This window comes from Chaetodon auriga, chromosome 8, assembly GCF_051107435.1.
Source record: "Chaetodon auriga isolate fChaAug3 chromosome 8, fChaAug3.hap1, whole genome shotgun sequence".
NCBI lineage: Eukaryota > Metazoa > Chordata > Actinopteri > Chaetodontiformes > Chaetodontidae > Chaetodon > Chaetodon auriga.
Window position 1 is genome coordinate 10467338 of NC_135081.1, and position 21431 is coordinate 10488768.

Consider the following 21431-nt stretch of genomic DNA (forward strand, 5'->3'; position numbering starts at 1 on the left):
GAGCTCACAAATCCCGCAGGCGCTTGTGGAGCATCTGAACTCAGAAAACTTGCCTTTTTTTGACTTGTCATCCATTTTCATAGAACTTCCAATATTCAAAAGCTACTCTGTTGATTACTTGCTTTATAAATTCATGTAAGTGAATCTGGTTATGAAATAGCATATAAAATTGTATTTAAAAAGACCTCACATTGTGGAAGTATGAGGAAGCTGTTCAGAAACATGAAGGAAGTTCTTTCCTCTTTGTAGAATACACTCCTCATGCAGGCAATATCCACTCAGGTGTTTGTTCTCTTTTCACAAATTCTGTTAGCTCCTCTTTAAAACATGTCAACAGCTGCCTTTGAGCTTTAAAAGCCCACATTTTCATTTATTTTTTGCAATGATGCTCATTATTGAAGAGACTGAGGCCCATGTGTGTCCTGATTATTGTAGAGGCTGCTGGCATTTAGACACATCATACCTCTTAAACCTTAATAGCGTTGGCTGTTAAAACCGAATATCAGTCATTTGTAAATTTGAATTGAACTTTGTTTTCTTGCCGTATGGTCTTCAATAAAATAATGTCATGAATAATCACAATAGGCTTTGAAAGGTCAGAGTAATTTGTTCTGCATTATTCATTTTGTCTGTCTCTCTGCACTGCCTGCATCTCTCCCTCTCTCCCCGTCCTATCACCACCTCACACCCCCAGAGCTCCCGGGCGTCTCGCTGGGCTGACCCGGACCATTTCGCCCAGCGTCAGACCTGCATGAACAAGTTTGCCAGCTGGTTTGGCACCATGCCCCTGGTCCACTCTCAGATGAGGCTGGACCCGGTCCTGTTCAAAGACCAGGTGTCCATACTGCGGAAGAAGTACAGGGACATTGAAAGACTATAACCCTCCCGAGCCCCCCGCTCCCTGGACATAACAAAGACCGAGCGAGGGGGCAGACACATGGAGAAGCTCAGAGCCTTTCTGTGATTGCATGGATGGATCAGTGGAAAGGCAGATGGGATTGGGTACAGGAGGAGAGGAGGAAAAGAAACTAGAACACAAGTGGAGGCCACCACATTCATTGGTCTCCCCAGTTGTGTCGTCCTCCATTTCTCATGTGTATTGGGTGTGGATAGTGTATATACACTATGTCAACCACCAGCTGAAGGACACCTGAGGACTTTAAAACTGCTCGACTTTGAACAGAAGCAGACAAAGTTACAGAGCTGGAAATCATAGCTTGCTGCTTCAGTGTCCCGACAGTGGCAAACCACTCCCAACTCCAACCCGCTCAAAAGTACTGTCGCGCTCTGTACACTCTGCACAGGTTCCCGAAAGTTTTTTTTCTGACAGAATATTATTGATACTTATGACTGTGAGGAGGATAACACTATTTTGGATTGTGTTCCGCTATTTTTTTTTTTTTTTCGTACCGTGAATGAATGGCCAGCACTACTCTCTCTGTATTGTCTTAATTAAAACCAATAGCAGGGTGGGTGAAGAGAGGAATGACAACCCCTCAACTACAGACGAGTTATGATCATTGATATTCACAGTGCCTCAAGTTTATGTAATGGCGTTGGGATCTGGGTGTCTGAGAAAAAGACATGGTGTAGGATGAGCACCTTGATCTTGCTGCTTTCTGTTTTTGTTTTTTTTTTTTCATTTGTGATTTTCTTTTCTAATTGATGGAATAATGGATCTTAGACTAAATTTTTCAGGTCAGCATTCACATTTATTCCTCACTGAAGTATACTGAAAATTTGTTTTTAGTCAACTGACAAGCACAATTGTCATTATGTGCCATTGTGAACATTTTTCCTGGTAACAGTCCTGCATCACTAACGAGATTTCATGTGGAAATAGATATCCACGGGAACTGATTTGAGATTCCGCCAAAATTCAGTGGAATTCTGTTTTCATTTTAGCAAGAAGTCTTCATCGCGTCTCTTATATGACAAGCTAGAATGGTACTTGAATGTGTGCTGGCCTGAAGAACAATAGAGAATCAGACGAATTGCCTTGGTAAGACAGGCTGAGCTTGAGCCAACTGAGCCAACCAATGGTCTGTTTGAAACACAAACCACTGTGAAAACTAGCGAATGGATCTTTTTGGGCTTGGTTAGCAGGAGGTATTTATATACGGCTGTTGTCTCGATTCCATAAACCCCATTTAATTTTGTCCAGTGACAGGTTTGGCCGTAGCCCAGGCTGACAGGTACCTGACACGGGCAAACACTGCTTTCATCCTGGAGCTTCAAACAGCGCTCGATGCCGTGAGAGTTGGCCTCATACTTTATAGACTACTGTATTTTCTTCACTTGTTATTTAAAAATACAAACAGATTGACAAGAATTCTCAGCAAGTATTTGTGATGCAGTTCAAGGCAGAGGGCAGACATTGGCAACTTTGGGGAGATATGCTCTATTGTATAATGATTCTCATTTGCGGTATTTCTTCAGCAGAAATGCACACATGCAGAAGCCTTTCCATTTCCTATATATTTGCAGAATGCCAATTTGTATCTCTGATAATCACAGCTTTAAACAGCCATTCATCTCTGAAAGATTCAGATTGTGCTTTTGTGCTTGGGCCACATTCAAGAGGCAAACTGTAAAACCCGGATGTTCAAGTGTGTTCCATAATGCAGTATGTCTCATCAGTGGCATCCTGATCTGTTTCTGTACGTTAGTCTTCTCAATCTGTGACATGCATCTCATATACTGCGAATCTGTAATGAATGGCAAGTGTCAGTGGAACATGAAATTGGGTTTTTGCAGATGGGTCAATAGGCTTTAACAATTCTAAGTGTTTGGCTCCATCAGCAGTCAAGCTTCATTTTAGTTTTGACCATGATATGTTATATCAGGTTATCTGAGAAAGGAATTTGATGAATCTAGAATGTCCACCTGTGTTTTTAAATCAGTGTGCATCAACAGCACAAAGTCCATGAAGTATCCCTGTAAAGCCAGCAACATTTCTATAGAAATCTACCCACACCTGCCCTGACGCCTCCTTTGGTCGGTTTAGCTTCATTTTTGTGGAAGATAAATGATCATTTTGGTCAGCTTCGCCACTCTGTACCCTTCACCCCAATATGTGCCAATAAATCATGTATGATTTTGTTTTTCATATTTTTTTCATCTGATATGAGGAATTCCATGCATTCCCATATTTGTTTGGTTTAGTATATCCTGTCTGTATAAGAAAGCAACGAGTGAGAGCAAGAGGGGAGGAAGCAAGGAAGGAGTGTATGAGAATGGAGCTGCGTGGTGTTTTACTCTTCTGAGAATGTGCTATCAGCTCGACAGCAAAGAAACAATCCCAGTAGTACTGAACACGGCACTATCAAGACAAATGAATACGGTCGTAAACAGAATCAGAAATGAACTTGGTGCAATATTTAAGATGACATATTCTCCATCTTTTTCTCTTCTCCTTGCTTATGTTGTTGTTCAGAGGGCAGGGGGTTCTATACTGATGTGCCTTCAGAAGAAATACACTTTAGTTTTTTCCCCATCTGCAAGAAAACGATCCCTGCTTTTATGTCGCAGTCGGTTATTTTTTGTTTACTTTATCAAACTCCAGTAACACATAATGGCTCCCTAAATTTTATTGTTTAACACTGGAACTCTGCTAAGACTTAATCACTACACATCTGATACTGACATTCCTGTCTCTCTGTTGTAGGAACTTTTTTTTTTTTTTTAACATGTACTGCCTTGTATTACTATACTTGTAAGGACCCTATAGAGGCCCCCTCTGGTTGTCACGAGTGTAGTAATACATGTAACACACACATAATTCTCCCATACACAGTATTTATCAGACAGGATTGTGTCTTTACTGAATCTCTGCCTGCTTCCTTCACTCTCTTCCGTAACTGCAGACCTAATTTTATAGAGATTAAAATGGAAAGATGGAGGAAAAAAAATCACAATTTTGTAAAAGAATTTTATAAAAACAAAACAAAAAAATCAAAAAATAAAATGTTTGATATAAATTGTCTGTGCATGTGTGTTTTTCATCTGATCATTTACATTTCTTTACTGTCATCCTTTGAAATTCTTTGTCTTTGAAACAAATATTGAATCAAACTTCAAATGTTAAGTACTTACATTGTACAGTCAGCTGTAAAAGACATACTCACCCAGATATACATAAACTAGTTCCCTTTTCCCCGTTTCACCCGGTCATCCCTCTTCCTCTCTGACCTGCTGGCAACCCACTCTCAGGCTTCCCAAACATATTTTGCATGTTGGGTTTAAGCACTGTGCCCACTGAGGGAGAGCCAAACTAAATAATACCTTTAGCTTCCTCCTTGTGCGTGTGTGAACCTCATCCTATGCCAAGAAACTGCTGTGTTTACATAAATCTGTGTCAGGATGATTGGTTTAGACACGCTGCATAAATAACAGCATCCATCCAGGATGATCCCATGGTGCATGAGAGCTGCCAACTCAGCTGGAGTAACAGCTACAGGAGAGATTGCTACCCCCAAACACACACACTCAGACACCAAACTGGGCTAAACTCTTAAAGCAAAAAAGATTTGCCGTATGTAAAAGCTGGACCAGTGCCTACACAGGATAAATTATCATGGCACACCAAGAAGAAAACCGTTTTGACAGTTATGTCAAGATCACATCCACTCTTAACGGTCTGGGAACCAAAACAGGAAAAAAAAACATAAGAGATCCAGATGTGTATGATGCTTTGTTGCACGGAGCGTTCGACGTCTCTTAATCGCACTGATGAGATGTTTTCTGCAGTGGAGATGGATCTCAGCATGCATGCAGCCTGTCTTTTGCCTGTTGTTGGATTAGACACTTAAGATTTAAGGCTGAGTTTGACAGAAGTCCTTCCCTTTTAGTCAGTTTTGCAGAACTCTTAAGAGAAATTTCTCAGTTGCATTTGGCCTCGCTGATTTCCATCAATTTGTACTCTTGCCGAGTTGGTATCTGGGAAGTAATGTCATTATGGTGGCACATGATGGATTATAATGTCACCACAAGTTCCTGCATTGTATGTTGGAGTGGAGTTTGGAGGATTGCTGCATACACTGAACTATATCTAGGAGGAAAAACTTGTTTTCTCTGTTGCAACTCCTTATTGGCAACGTTCATTTATCACGAGGCTCATATGGCTCGAAATGATGATAAATAAAAAAGAAACCCATCACGAATAATATCTCAAAATAATTGTATTTTTAATGAAAAATAAGCATTAAAGGCAAAAAATTCTAACAGAATTTGAGGGCTTTCTTTGCAGTGACAGTACAACTGAATGTCGCACCGCCTCATGAAAAGCAGTTCTATTACAGAAAAGTAGAAGCGGCTCCCTGTGGCGACATAATTGAATACATTAAGATTAGGCACATTATGGCGGTATTAGCCTGAGACAATTCATTTCACAGGATTAAAGGGATCTAATTCTTCAATCAGTAGTTGCCTACATAAAAATCTGCCACTTCATTTAACCCACATCCCCTCTCAGTGTGTTTGTGTGTGCGGTAACAGCTGAATAATTCATACAGCTGTGTAGATAATAATATACTTCTGTTTCGGTATGTAGAGATAAACAGATGTTCAGGCTTTATGACTCACACCTTGTACATCAACAAAGTAGCTCATCTAAAGCAGGAAAGCAGTAGTATGGAAGTGGTTGGCTCCTCCAAAGCTGTTTAGATGTATCTGTCACACGATAACAGCGGAAAGCAATCAGCTGTCAGGATAAAATTATCCTGTTTAACAGATGGCAGCCCAAAACTGTGTAATCATGCAGACATAACTGTGCAACACTGTGACATTCCTGCAGCACAACACTTTAGATATCTATTCAAAATAGCTTGATTTAAGGTGATCATAAATTCTAGATTCATTATTGTGTCGCTCGCATCTGTTATCTTTTAGTTATGGAACCGTGTTTAGTAGTTTGGCCTACATCAGTAATTCATTCATCTCACAATGAGCCTGTTATATTTGCAGATATTTAATACATTTAGGGAACTACCTCTTCACTTGAATGTGATAAACACTGCCATTGTTATTATCGTGTGATTATGATGCATTATCACGCAGCTCCACTTTCCAGTGACTTTACCTTGTTTTCCATCCGTGCATATATCTCAGCTATGCATGGATGTTCATTGAATGTGACTTAAAATGATCCGATAAATCAATTCTCAAACCATGCCGATAATAAGAGCTAAATTTCACCTTACTCTATCGTGCGAGTACCACCTCAGTTTTCTACCAGCTCTGTAAAGTGACATGGAGCCCCGCTGCTAGCAAATCATAAACATGCTCAGCTGGCAGCAGTTCTACAGCAACAGATGCTGTAGCCTATGAGGCAAATCTGCTTTACTGCATACCAATTTTGCAATTTGATTGTAGATGAGTCAGTCTCTCTGTCAGGCATGTCTCTGCTCATCTCTGTATCTAATATACTGTTTGGAAATTGTTTTTGTAGTCTGCATGGATGTCCAGTTCCCTGCCCTGTATTCTGTTCAAAGCACTGAATTTCTTTGGTAGGCTGAGGTCATTTCAGAGTTGTCTCCTCATGTAAATATTGCGAAATCTACTCATTTTTTTCTCTTTAGTTTCTGTTCCCCATAATTTTATGTTCACTTCATCCATTAAACATTAATTTAATTTGTCATTAATTGGCTTTTCTCACGGCGGACAATTTGACTTATTATAGTGGGAAAGCACAGGTGTACCTAAAATGTTGTCCACAGACAGCATGCACAACAGCAGGGCCCTGCAACTGAGACCCCTGAGTGGAACGCAGCAATTAATGTCACTAATTCCACCTGTGTTTTTCCTGCTATGGCATGTCAAAATGTGGGAGACCGCAGTTTGTTTGAGGCCACTCTGCTGATGTACAGGATGTGAGCCACAGTAGGTCTGGGTCATAACTAGTGCCACAACATGGCATCTGTTTTCAGAAGATTAAGGGCCAGATGGGACAGTTGGGTATGGCAGCAGAGCAGGCAGACAATCATATCCACAAAAATGCAACAGCATGAGTGCACACACTTACTGCTGTGCTGTATTGGACAATGGGTTGCCTCAGTAGGAAGTGAACCCCTAATAAAAAGAAAATTAGAATAAGTTATAAGTAATTAATTCATAAGAATAAGACATATGAATAAATGATCCTTGGGTTAGTTATAATTTACGTTGGTACCTTGTAGCATAACAGACTATGTTCCAATCATCATGCAGTATGTCTTTATTGAGTCAGGCCCCCTCCATGTCTCTGGTCAGCACTGTGCCACAGCGCCCCCTTTCTCCGCGCGGTGCTCACAGCAGGCTGTCTGTCAGTGTCGGCCTCAGCAGACTCCTCCTCCGCCATTTTTGACTGTAAACATCCTGCCGATTTTAAAAGGACAGCGGTGAGCGGGAGGAAGGCGACTGGCGCCATCTTGGCTGTTTTAATGAGTACAACAGGGGAGAATACGCTGGGAGAAATAACATAAATTTTGGAATTTCACTGTAAAAAGGGAACTGTCGGTGAGTGTGTGTGCAGCGGAAATATCTGCGCATTGTTTTGTCCATTTTTAGAGACGTAGCGAGCGTGCACGATGAATGTATTTGATGCGGCCTTCGTTGTACAAGGAGCCGTTAGCCAGCAGCTAACGACACAGTTGTGCTGGTAGAGGGAAAAAAGTATGAGCAGGTTTTGCTGGGCGCCTCGTTCCTGTGTGGTTTACTTTCTCGTGGACAGATTGCCTTGTTGTCCGCCGATTTAGAAGAAAAATAGAATGTTACTTCAAGGAAGTTACGTCGATTCAAACATTTCTGTTACGCGCATAGCATACGATTTCATTGCTCCTTTTGTAGTTAGCTGGCGGCTAATTTAGTTCGTCCCACTTGATGGCGCCGACTATTTACTGGCGTTGACTAACCCATTGGCGCTCTCAGCGTAGTACACTGTGTTAAGTACATTCATAAACTCACAGATTTCACTTTTCGCTAACTTGTGTATTTGTGCTATTTGAGAATTAATGAATCATTGAAGTGGAGTACGGGAAAAGGCAGACATGTGGATTTCCAATGTTTCCCTTCCTTGCTGGGAAATAGGCGGAACTCCAGTGAAGTCAGCGCTTGTTTTGATAAAAGCTCGTTTTCAAATTGTCGTGGCTCGCGTTAGTATTTGAATTACAATGTGCAAACGCTGACTATTAAACTAACTTATATCGAGCTAAACGGGAGGAAAAGGTGCTTCGACTGAGTTTCGTCGATTTTAGGGCTATCGTTATAACGTTGCGTTAGCTAATAAGCCTCCGTCGTAAAATAAGCTAACGTCGGCGTAGCGTGAAGCTTCTATAAAAAGTTTCTTTGGCAGGCTGCAGACCCTCATCCCTGTCAAACAGCTCGCAGGGTAACAGTTACTTAACTACAACGTTATCCAGTATTACTGAAAACAAATTGCCTTCACGTTGACGTTTTTCATCTTTTCAGTGTTGTTGCCTAACGTACTAAGGGAGGGAATTTTTGAATTGCAGCATTTCATTTGTTTCACGCTTTTTGCTCTTAATTATCTTAGTAGATTATTACAACTTACTGAGATTTTATTTCTGGTTCTGAGTAACTAGAATTTCCAAAATTGTAAATCTCTTGATCGTTGTTTCTCAAACACTTCAAATGTATTGTACTGTGCTGTTAGTTTGTGTGGTTTTGTGACCTTTTCCAATGTTTTTTCTTTATAAATAAACTGATCAATTATGTTTTCCAGGTAAATCATACCACAGTGTGAGTGTGTGAGCCAGGGGAACCAGGGCAATGTTCTACGCCCACTTTGTCCTGAGCAAACGTGGGCCGCTGGCCAAGATCTGGCTAGCGGCCCATTGGGACAAGAAGCTGACCAAGGCCCATGTGTTTGAATGCAACTTGGAGAGCAGCGTGGAGAGCATCATCTCACCCAAGGTAACGAGACAAAAGTGTGGTCTCTGTTTCCTGGTCGTCCTGCTGCAGGCTGTATGTTCACTTTGCAGGCTACGGTCCAGTTCATGTTGTTGCATGGGCTTTGTCCTGCCTTTATTGTTACCTCCTACTAAATAAAAGCAGTAATATTTAAAATGTTACCTCCCAAAGAAGAAAACTGTTTTGTTTAGAGCAACAAATTACAGTGTCTTCATAAAATGGTTGATTTTCTTTGCTCTGAACCTCATTGATGTACCTTGTTAGAATTTGCTAATAGTTCGGTCTTATTGTTAAATGTACCCTCCATATATGACTTGTTTTTGACACATTGGAATCTGTTCCATTTATGTATTTATTTGGACTTTTTCTCTTAGGTGAAGATGGCATTGCGTACGTCAGGCCACCTGCTCCTTGGGGTGGTGAGAATCTACCACAGGAAGGCCAAGTACCTGCTTGCTGACTGTAATGAAGCCTTTATCAAGATCAAAATGGCTTTTAGGCCAGGTAAGGAGAAATGACGAGCCAAATTGGTCCCAGAGCAAAGTGCTCTCTGTAATTTTTCTCCTCAAGAAAGGAGCTTGTACATTTCCCTTCACTGAAACAGTTGAATGGCTGAGAGCAAAACAGAAAAGCCACAGGGGTGAGGGCTCCAGTGGTTTTTCGACCGATAACCAGCAGGGTTATATGAGGTCATGAAGGTGAACCACTGAAACATTTTTCTGAATTGGTGATCGGTTTCCCAAACAACAACAACAACAATTATCTAAACTGCTGCAGTGGTGCTCTTGGTATGGTTGTTTTTTTCATAGGAGTCAGGGTCATAGGAGTACAGTTGCGTGTTATAACAACATTACTGCTTGCATCTGTATTCAGGTGTGGTCGATCTACCTGAGGAAAACAGAGAGGCAGCCTACAATGCCATCACCTTACCTGAGGAGTTCCATGACTTTGACCAGCCACTTCCTGATCTGGAGTAAGTTAACTACATTTGCTGCTCTTGTGGTCATCCCTGCATTTTTGTTTGTTTGTTTTGTTTTGTTTTGTTTTCAATACTTTCAGCAGTTGAAATATTGATTGGTCTGTATGGCGAGATGTTGCGATTGTCTGCAGTACTGGCATGGTTCATTTTGTGCCATTCAAACTCCACTTATTGTACCCATCGCCGATGTCTTTTGTTGTTGTATTCAAACAGTGACATAGATGTGGCCCAGCAGTTCACCCTGAATCAGAGCAGAGTAGAAGAGATCACCATGAGGGAAGATGTTGGCAACCTCAGCCTCCTGCAGGACAATGACTTTGGTAGGACACTATACCTGCTGACATTTACACTCAAACCAGCCACTGCATATGTGTGGGTAGAGTCATCCTAATGCAGTTATAAATTTCAATATGAGCGTATACTGGATAATTTTAGATGGCATAGATTTTACAAATAACATTTAATTCCTCTTTGAAGTTTCTAATAACAACCTGTTTTACTCTTCAGCTGACTTTGGTATGGATGACCGAGAGATGATGCGTGATGCCAGCACATTTGAGGAGGATATCATGCATGGCGCTACGGCCTCTAACCTTTTGCTAGAGGCTGAGCCTGGCCCAGCTAATCTCCCTGACAAGTCCAACCACATGGAGTATGATGACTTTGGGGATGGCTCCATGGGCAACAGTGATGGGGGAATGCTGGGTGAGGAGTTTTATTGTTTATTCATTTGTTTCTATCACATCTTACAAATGTAATTTACTACTGTTACAGTTGTTCTGTGAGATATGTTTGATTGAATATCCAAGAATGATTATCAAGTTAATCCTGTATGTTATTTTCCAGTTGATAAGCTACTAAGCTCTGAGGATGGAGGCGGTATTTTTGATGACCCCCCAGCCATCACAGAAAGTGTTATGATGCCTCCAGATCATGGAGACGATGAGGATGACTTTGACAACCTCCAGTCACGTAAGTAAAGCAAACCACGTGAAACTGAAAATTCAGATTTTTCCCACCATTTCTTACCATGTTTCTGTTTAGTACATTTACACGTGGAGAACAGTCTTAACCACTTGTGTAGTTGTCTACATGTTGCAGAAATGAGCATGTACCATTAAGAGTTGAGTGCTCATTGTGTCACGTTTTGCCTGTTAAATGGAAATTCAATTTGTTTTTTTGTGTGTAGCGGGTCCAGACAGCCCAGACTCTGGCCCAGCAGAGCCACTGCCAGCAATGGCTGACCAGACAGAACAGACCACTCTGGTTCACAATGAGGAGGAGGCCTTCGCCCTGGAGCCCATTGACATCACTGGTAAGACTCTCCCTCACCTTTCTGTAGTATTGAACAAAAGTTGTTTCAAAGTATCCATTCACCAATTGTTCCACCATTTACAATTTATTTTTCAACTGTATTGAATGTGTATGAGTAGGATTGGCCAATATAACAATATATACTGTACACTGTGTGATGATAGATTAGTCAGCCAGTAGAGATTTTGCTGCACCTTTTCTACTAAGGTAGTTATACCTTAAATGTCTCAGGTTTTGTTGAGCTCTAGCATCCAATGTTGCCAATAGATGAGCAGCACTGGGGAAAAAAAGCAACACAGTGCTGATATACAATTGACCTCTGAAGCCCTTACACCCTTACACTGATGGAGATGCGGTAGCAAATCTTATTTGCCTCTTCTCCTCATATCTTCAGTGAAAGAGACCAAGGCGAAGCGCAAGAGGAAGCTGATTGTGGACAGTGTGAAGGAGCTGGACAGCAAGACCATCAGGGCCCAGCTGTCTGACTACTCGGACATTGTCACCACCCTGGACCTCGCCCCTCCCACTAAGAAGCTTATGATGTGGAAGGAGACTGGAGGAGTGGAGAAGCTTTTCTCTCTGCCTGCTCAGCCTCTGTGGAATGCCAGGCTACTGAAGGTAACAAATGCTTATTAAAAATATGCGCGTCTTGTTGAATAAATATCTTCATGTGTTCACTCGTAACAATTTGAGAACATGGTAAAACTGTCAGATGTCTGCCTGACATAACATACAAACAACATTGCCACGCGCAGCAGTAATGAGCAAGCAGCACCGGAGGTCTGATTCTCCAAGTAGGTCAGACGCTGTTTAATGGAAGAGGAGAGAGTAGATTTCTAATATTGTATCTTTCATTGACATTCTGTTCAGGTTGTGGGATTTAAAATGAGAACAATGAAAGAACAGGCGGTGGAGGAAGTGATTGGTTTTGTCTGTGTCTTTTCCCTATTCTTTCACACCCACACGATACCTCTCCAGAATATTGAACGGAGAATGTGTTGATGCATAATTTAGTGGACCTCTCTTCCTTTTGTCATGCATCGGTCCTCCCGAGCAGTACGACTGACTTAGCATAAAGTTTGGATTTTTTTAAACTTTTTTTAAAAATAAAACTTCACTCCGAGTTTAACTGTTAAATCTCTGATGTCAGATGTTCACGCGCTGCCTGACACCTCTGGTGCCAGATGAGCTGAGGAAGAGGAGAAAGGGTGGCGAAGCAGACAGTCTGGATGAATTCCTCAAAGAGCTGGAGAACCCAGAGGTGCCTAGAGAGGAGGTCCTAAGTCACCACAGAGATGTTATTGGTAAGCCTTGCTTTCCTACATGGTCTGGCACTCCAGCATCTCACATGCTTGTGAGTTATGAACCAGCTGGACCTCTCAGGCCGTCTGGTTATTCCCTGAGTTTCCACAACAACTGGTGAAACTTCCTTTAGCTTATAATGCCCCAGAGCACTGGAACATCCTACCCAATCATGTTAGCTGTGCTCCAACACTATTATTTTTTTTAAACCTAAACTGAAAACGTTCTTTCAGCTGCGCCTCTCAGTCGTCTGATTTGCGCATCTTAATTGCTTTTTGTTTTTTTTTGCTTCCTTCATTGGTTTTAACTCACATGTCACATCTCACTGTTTGTCTTAATTGTTTTATTTTCTTAATGGTTTATGACTCACAGCCATTATATGTTTGTTTTAATTGTCTTTCCTATTATTATTATTATTGTTTTACGATCCACACAGTTTTTGTGGCTGCAGTGTCCATGGTAGCTCACGCTCTATGCTGCACATTGTGCTTCCACCTGGAATGAAATGTGCCATATAAATAAATTTTGCTTTGAAGAAATGAGTGCAGACCGTATACCAGTGCAGACATGTCATCAGTTGTGTGAGAGGGAAAGAGACTGATGGCAGAAAACTGAACTGAGGCACCATCAGTTACTGAACAAGGCTGTGTTCACTTTCACATTCTCTTAACAATCTCCCTCATTGGACCCTCAGACCAGACGATCATGGAGGAGCCCAGTATGCTGGCAGCCTCTGCAATGGAGGGCAGCAGGACGACCCTGGATGAGACAGTCATGCCTCCTCCATCCACCCCCCGCGGTGTCAAGCGCAAGACCCTCGACAAAGAGGGCACTCTTCCTGTGAGTATGGGTCACCTAAACTTGTTTTTCTTTGTCAAAACAGAACTTTTCCTTCAGCACTGTTGTGAAAAGCGTCCAGTGGATGATTTCAGTGCTTATCAGTGGAGCCATAATACATACCAGATGAAGATTTTTGCATCTTGAAATGTCTGAAGTTGAAATTTCTTAACTTTGGAAACACTCAACAATGAAACAGGAGAAACAGGAAACGTCATCAGTTCGGTTGACTGCGCTGTGTCCTAACCTGGTCCGGCCTTGTGCGTCCTGCTTACTGTCTTTCAGATGGCTCCCTTGGAGCAGCAGCAGCAGCAGCAGGTGGCTGACCACTCAGTCCTGTCTCAGAGGTTAGACATACCTCAGGTCGATATGCCCCCAGAGGAGAGCAGTGTCAACCTCACACAGCTCGTCCCAGAGCTTGACCTGCTTGGTGAAAAAAGCAAAGACAAGAAGGATGAAAGTGATGAGGAGGAGGTAAGGAGGGAAAAACAGCTTTCATTGGTAAACTGGAAAATTTGTAGTGGTCATTTAGCAGTGACTCACTTTGTGTTTGTTTAAAATCTGCCTGATGACTGCTTGATGACTTTGTCTGTGGCTCTCAGGAAGAGGAAGGTCAGGCTGGAGACCAGGATCAGGAGGAGAAGAGATGGAACAAGAGAACCCAGCAGATGCTGCACGGTCTCCAGGTACGAAAAGCTGCTACTGCGTTCAAATGATTTGAAAGCAATTTTTTTTTTTTTTTTTTAGTTTTAATTAGTTAATTAGTTTTTATAACAAGAATTCAGAAAAGCCCCGCCTTTGGGAACCCGTCTTCCTTGCCGAGTGTTTCTTTTCCTCTCTTTTGATGAAAGGAGGGTAAAGATGAAGCATCACTTAGATGTTATATTTTATTGCTCGCCCCAGGTCAAAAGAGAGAATTTAGACTGACACTTCTGCTTCTGTCTCCACAGCGCGTCATGGCTAAGACTGGCGCAGACTCAATCAGCCTGCTTGAATTGTGCCAGAACAACAACAAGAAGCAGGCAGCTGCCAAGTTTTACAGTTTCCTGGTCCTCAAGAAGCAGCAAGCCATCGAGGTCACCCAGACTGAGCCCTACAGCGACATCATCGCCACCGCTGGACCAAGATTCCACCTTATTTAGACATTGGAAGAACAGAAACACTCTGCTTGCAACAGGCATACTTTTTTAATTACTCAACTTTTTTGCCTTTTTTATTTGGTTTTCCTGTCAGCCCATTTTTTTCTGGGGAAGGGGAGGGAATAGTGGGGAACGGGTTGGAAACTTTAAAAAAAGGATTTTACTGTACTACAGATGGAAACATGCAGTATTCATTTGGTTCAAACGGAGTGAGGAAGAATGTTTCACAGTTATATTTATAAAGCAACCTTTTTCAGTCACCAATTTGTAAGCTTTGCTTCATTTTGTTTTGTAAGCTAAATTTCCATTTTCTGCTCATTCCATTTGTTTTGTACCATTGCCCTTCTCAGACCTGGAAATATTACAGATTTTAGATAAAGAGCCCCGTATTTTCACATGGAATCCCATATTGACTGTACATGCTCTGGAAAGGTACTGTTTTATTGTTCAGAAGTGTAACCTCTCCCACTCTCTCCCTGTTGCACTTGTTCTTTCATAATCAAAATTAATCTGTCCAAAAACTTGGTAAATCTTACCTGGCGTCTAAATATCATGTTGCAGATGTATAATTCAAGCAGTTTGTCAATTAGGTTTTATGTAATTTTTTTTTTTTTTTTGTACCTTTTTACGTTTATGCTTATTCACCTTTTTGCATCATGTAACTAGGTAATGTACTTGTTACAGTTAAGTTCAGTATCCCACCTTTTTAGTCTTCGGGTAACTTCTAGTTGTGATACATCTGTAAAGATTTGAAATAAAGTGTTTTAAGTACTTGGTGACTGGATAGTATTTATTCATTTATAACGTCTTTTTTATAAGACAGCATGACTGACGACCTGTAATTTAAAGTGGAGTATGTTTTCATTGCAGCTTTTAATGTGGTGGGGCCAGTGTTTGTAATGGTGTTTCCACAGGACTGCAGAACAGGGCCTCCGTTCTCTAGCTGTAGACTCAGACGTTTACTTTATTGATCCCAATTTGGGAAATTCTTTTGTAGCAGCAGCAGGTTAAACAAAAACATCAAATCTATACAAGAAAGAAGAATAAGGATGAGAATAAAACTAAGAATGTTCTTTAAAAATACAACAAAGTATATAAACATAGACAATGAATTGGCAGTAATATTAGAAAATACTTGTAGTACTCGTCCAGCAGAGTTGGTTGTAGTAGTCCTTGTCAGTATGAAGTCAGTATTAATTCAGCAGAAGCACAGTGAGGGAATATATGAGTGTTACGTTTACAGATTTTAGTCTCCATTCATAGCCCAGCCAGTTATGCATTTCTATTATACAAAAGTTCAGATGTGTTCTTTAATACGAAATATGGTATCTAATATTCGTGTTAAAATGTCAGTCAATAAAATTAACTCCCTTCCGACAGACATGTGGATTAATCGCAATCCACAATGGTCGCAGCAACCAGGGAACAGGACAATTGGCCCTTGTTTCTTTACGGACGAGTAAAGCAACGCATCTTTACCGGAAATGTCCACCACCGAAAGCATTCCTTCCTTTTTCCGCGTGTGGCAGCTTACAGATGGCTTCTCGTAAAGAGTCCGGTTCAGTATCTGGCCCTGTAATGGCTTCTGCAGGCGGCACTTTGGACTCTCCCGTCAAACAGATCCAGATTGAGGGACTGGTAAGTGTCACGGCTTTTCTTTGTAGCGACATGTTAAATTTCGGTGGCGGACGACAGAGAAATCGATTCCAAAGTGTTACCAGATGTGGATGCTAACTGTGTGAGCATCATCATGGCGGACAGATAATGTGAAGCGGTATCTTGTAATGTTACTGTTTAATACTTGATAACTGATACATGTAGTGTACAGTGTGTTATTTAATCCTACGCAATACTGACACATAGAGAACGTAGTTGTCGTTTACAATGGCCCGACTGGCTAACAGGCTAATAATAGGCTAACACTGGTTGCCTTTAAGATAGCCGGTGAAGCTTCAGGAGCGTTTGATTTTTAGACCAGGACCTCTCTGATCGATCAACTGCATTATTACCAACAAAGGAAGACTTCCAATAGAAGGCTTATGTTAGCCGTGCTTATTATCCGAAATTGTAGCTTGTACGCAATAGGCTAAAGTCAACTCACATAATATGAATTCATTCTCTGTTGAAGGTTTAGTTAGGACTTTTGACTATTTCTTGATTTTAAATAATCGTAGGTGGGTATGAGTACAACAGTGTTTGTTGTTGTACTCACATCATGGCTGATGTGCGTGTGTCCCGGTCCGTTCTGTCCTCACAGCACAAAGTCAGAGTTTTCTCTTGGAAAGATGGCAGCTTGTCAAGTTGTTGATCAGTCGCCCTCATTTTATACTAGAAATAATGAAACAGGTTTGGACTGACATTTACCCCCCAGCTCACTGATGATCCACTCAAACTCTAGACAATGAACCGTACAGGGGATACAGGCCCCCTTTAAGTTGAGAAACATCTTGGCATTTGGTTGCACTGTCACGGGGGAGTGTATCTTACAGCCTGATTTTAAATAAATGTGTGCTGTGTTAGTTTCTGGCTTCACTGTTCTTGGATACATGCATTTTAGTGGTTAGCTGCTTTTTTCTTATTACCAGTGTTTTCACAGACCTTGTCCTTTGCCCGTTGAAAGGATCTTTGCTTCTGTGCGTTGCTATTCTGTGACTCGTGATCTCCAACAACTAAATCATGACACACTGTGAATTTTAGCCTCACAAAACCTAAGTGTTGCTGTGTTTGTATTCTGTAGTACCCCTGAATAAACAGCAGAGGACAAACTTGCTTCACTGCCATGCACTGACACTCTCCCTCCTGCCCTAAGCTGCACTGGACACAAAGCAGCTCATTTGCCTGCTGTGCCTTAATGCAGTAGCAGGACTTTAACTTGCCAGCTGCTGCTTTCCTTTTATCTTGCTCATTAAAGCTGCCCTAGAGTCTCGGGCCCTAATTTCAAATCTAAATATTTCACCTCAATGTGTATTATTTAGACCTCTAATGAGATTTTCTTAATTCATTTCTCGGCCTTATCAGCCAAACATTTTGATCGCAGCAGCAGAATGAAAAACAGTCGAGAGCCGGTTAGTGTGTGACCTCGTTTGGATTCAGGGTGAAAGGTGTCTATTTCAGGTAGAGTTATGGAACGCGTTTCACCTGAGTGCATTGATATGCAGCCGTTGCTGCTGTGTTGCATCATGACCCGTCTGTCAGAGGTGTAGCTGGAGGGTTGCCCACAGACAGCATCACCACTGCTGTGTAATAGAATTGGATTGTTTCCTTGCTTTTGAAGAGGCTTCAGCGGTTGGTGTTGCCACAGGAGTGGAGTGCCGCACAGCGATGGGTTCCATTAAACACCTACTGAGATCACACAACTGCCTGTATGTTTGAAAAAGGCTTTATTCATTTATTCTGACATATGACGCACGTCAGACACGGGTCTTATGCACGTACCATGGATTAAGGAACAGTGGGAGCACATTTTACAGGACATGGCATTGTGATTTGAAAGCTTTGAGGGATGGAAAGGGCAAGAAATATGTCAGAATGAGTTTAAGTTAACATTTCTTTTATCAGTGGCAGGCAATTTCTCTATTTTTTAGTGAATATATGAATGACTAAAAAACTGTGCTAGAGTAGTCCTTTCCCCCGGAGGCTTTTCCTCTTGCCTCGGGTCTTAAAGCCCAGACTCGTCAGGAGGGAGTCCATGCTGCTTTTTGTGACATAGATCAGCTGTAACACACAGGGACACAAGAGACAACTTGCTACTCAGCATACAGGCGTGTGTTACCATCTGTCCAGTTCAGTTACTAACTACTGTGTACAGAAAATGTAGTTTATTTTGGTATTTTAAAGATTTGGGTCCTGGTTGATTTGGAGGGCAGCTGGCGTTACTTGAGGTATCAGCAAGTGCGGTTTAATACTGCATCAGACACTCACTACATCAGAGTAGTTAAAATACAACAGTGAGTGCAACTGAGTATTTGGTTGAGTGCTTTATTGTGAAGCACGAGGAAATGTTGGGTTTGCATTAGCAGCAATTTAACACAGCTCTGAGTTGGGTTCAGGAGAAAGAACAGGAAATAAAAAGGCTGTTATCAATAAGATAAAAGTAAAAACTATGAGACTGGATTCCATCCTGCATTGTTTCCTGTGAATCCCTTGAGCATTTGAAGTTGGTTTGAATCCTGCATGGCAATGGTGGACTCCACCACTAACAATGAAAGCAAATACAAAGAGAGAGAATTCCAAAATGTTAATATAGTTATTGTCTATTGTTGACCATAAATAGTATCAAAAACCAGGTTTGATTTCATGAAAATCAACAACAACATCCTTACAAGAACATTCATAGTGAATTTTGTGTGAGAAATGTTTCTTAATTTATGTTTAAATCCTTCTGCGGACTGATTCAAACTAGTTGTCGTCATGTTATCGAAGATCATTTGTGAGGGAAGAACCTCCACTCTGTAACACCTCTGAACAATTGCGAGTATTTCTGTAGTTCCAGCAGAATCATACGCCTTCTCTCTAAATGTTTCTATCTTATCTCATTTTCAAGTTGTAGCTAGAGGTCATGAACATTAATTAGGCTGCCACTCAAAGCCGTTTCTGTCTTCTCAGCCTACTGAGATTGAATACTGGATCAGATTCAGTAAGTGTATTCAACACTGGATACAGATTGGATAAAACCCCAACCCTAACTGCATCACCTAACAAGAACTGGCAGCCTCTATTCTGTTTGAAGTCATGCATTAATGATGCACAATGCGTTCCTTTTTGGTCCCATTTACATCCTATATTTTCCAATTCCTTACTCATCTCTAAGTTAAATCAGCTTGTCCCTGCATCCTTTTGCGCACTGAGTGTTTAATGCTAAGAAAGAGATGCATTAATGTTATTTCTCAGGAAGTTACCGTGCCCATACATTTTTTGTCCGTGCCCCTAAACTTCTTTTTTTATTTCTTTTTTGGCTTGGCTTAAGTAAATGTAAACGTAAAGCCCTGACATGCCTGCGGCCAGCAGGCGAAAGCTGGCAGATGAAGTGGGAATCTGCTCTAGTCTTCATCCGTGGCTTAACCTAACAGATGAGTCATACCACACAAAAGCATTCTCTCCGTCAAGCATATTACAGCCAGCGCAGAGTGTAGAGTTCGTATACACATCAGTGGCGCAAAAAGAAAACTCATTACGGGATCGTCTCTCTTGCTGTAGTTTCTCATAACTTGAGCCCCGTTGTGGCGGGAATATGAGCCCTTTTGTGTGAGTGAGAGAGAAGATTTATGATAAGAATTAAAGGCAGCCAACGGGGGATTTGGACCGCAATTGATTTTGCACAATTCAATTTTAAGCTTGTTGATTTATAATACGCTGTCCACATATCAATCTTGGGCCTCTCCACATGAGGTGAGCTGGCTGGGCTAGCTGCTGGTGAGCTAGATCAATAATATTGTATGTGAGTGTGTGTGTGTGTGTGTGTGTGTGTGTGTGTGTGTGTGTGTGTGTGTGAGTGAGAGAGAGAGAGTAGCTGGAAAAGAGTGCTTGAGAGAGTTAGCCGTGTGTAAGTATGTATGTATGTATGTATGTATATATGTGTGTGTCTGCAGGTTTGCACAAACTTGGAGCTTTGCAGGCTTTGCTTACAATACCTGATGGCATTTACTCAGCACCAAGAAGCCAACGCCACAAATCCACTGAAACCTCTGTTCTTCCTTCCTTCCTTCCTTCCCTCCCTTTCCTTTAGTGCAGACGCCTCCTCGCTTCCCCTCTTCAAAGCATTTCTGTAGATTCAGGAGTTTTCTTAAAGCCCTGCTTGATTTTAGCCTTGTTTATTTGACTCTCTCAGACTTGTTTTTGGCCAATTGTCCATCTCTCACCTCCTCCTCTTCCTCTACCAGACGGATGCTATTTAAGTGTGTGATGAACAGATTGCCAAGAGTTAGATAGCTGGAAGCATTGTGTATCTGTGCTATCTGCTCTCACTGATGGAGGGAGACTAGGAAAGCTATTTGCTGGCCGAAAAAGGAGCCAACGCTGAAAGGGGCGGGGGCCAGGGGGCTTTGTAAAACATCCCCCGCCTTTCACCTGTCTGCTCTCCTTCCTCTCACCTGGCCCCTTCCGGCTCTCTCGTCATAATTTCCTTTATGCTTCTGGTTTCTCTCTCTCTTTCTCTCATATTTTCAGTCTTGTTTTCCTCCTTTCCTCTCTCCTTTTGCCCTGCCCCCCACCCCCACCTCACCCCCCACTCTCACATGTTCTCACCCTTTCTCCCTCTCTCTCCACCTCCCTGCAACCTATTGTTCAGACCCCCTCTCAGTCAGAAAAGCCAAGGCAGGCAAGCAGGGAATGAGATTTGTTTTTCTCCGCACTCCACGCCATATCGTCTCTCTTCTCCCGCCCCCAGCTCTTTTACTTGTTGCATGACAGGTCCGACACTCTATTGAAATAAATCATCTCCTAAGACAGATGCACGTGTGTGTGTGTGTATGCGTGTGTGTGTGTGAGCTAGTGAGACGAGTAAGCGCTTCCTCATGGTGGTGATGGGTGTTTTGCTGTGAGCGTGGCCTCAGGACTTGCCACCCTGTTCTTGAGTGTATGTAAGTGTGTGTATGTGTGTATTATTAATGCCTCTGGCTGTGACCTGCCCACACTGTTCTCAGCGTGATTTATGCGCTCCCCCTCCACACTGTGCTTTCAGCTTCTTGTCCTCTTCCTGTTCATTTAGACGTTTTGCCTTGTTCTCTGCTCTTTGCCTGGGCTGTTTTCAGGTTTTTCTGGTCAGTGTGTCCCATGAGGGGTAGGTGTACGGATTGTGTCTGTGTAGAAGTAAGCCGCGCCCCTCTCCTGCTGTCCTAGGTGTTGGTGAAGCAGCATTAGAGCTTAAACCAGATCCTCAATCATGCGGAGGCTTGTCCTATTGGCCCATTTTTATCTGGCATTAAAAATTAAACACATATGATGATGCATGGACA

General features: G+C 42.0%; 3 protein-coding genes across 3 annotated transcripts in view; all 3 read left to right on the top strand.

Annotated features, from left to right (window-relative positions):
• Positions 1-3980, top strand: part of LOC143324675 (exostosin-1a-like) — a 39915-nt gene extending 35935 nt beyond the window's left edge. Inside the window, exon 11 of the mRNA XM_076737366.1 lies at positions 695-3980. Within this exon, the coding sequence (XP_076593481.1) occupies positions 695-880 (186 nt within the window). The 3' untranslated portion in view covers positions 881-3980. The remainder of the gene's footprint in view (positions 1-694) is intronic.
• Positions 3981-7340: 3360 nt separating this feature from the next.
• Positions 7341-15249, top strand: LOC143324759 (double-strand-break repair protein rad21 homolog A-like). The gene is made up of 14 exons (XM_076737473.1): positions 7341-7494; positions 8720-8910; positions 9282-9411; positions 9781-9880; positions 10100-10206; positions 10394-10591; positions 10733-10858; positions 11076-11201; positions 11595-11818; positions 12351-12504; positions 13197-13342; positions 13625-13813; positions 13942-14025; positions 14290-15249. Exons 2-14 carry the CDS (start codon positions 8767-8769, stop codon positions 14479-14481), a joined length of 1920 nt encoding a protein of 639 aa, XP_076593588.1. The 5' UTR covers positions 7341-7494; positions 8720-8766; the 3' UTR covers positions 14482-15249.
• Positions 15250-15958: 709 nt separating this feature from the next.
• Positions 15959-21431, top strand: part of LOC143325138 (eukaryotic translation initiation factor 3 subunit H) — a 51173-nt gene continuing 45700 nt past the window's right edge. The window contains exon 1 of the mRNA XM_076738052.1: positions 15959-16116. Coding sequence (XP_076594167.1) covers positions 16015-16116 — 102 coding nt within the window. The 5' untranslated portion in view covers positions 15959-16014. The remainder of the gene's footprint in view (positions 16117-21431) is intronic.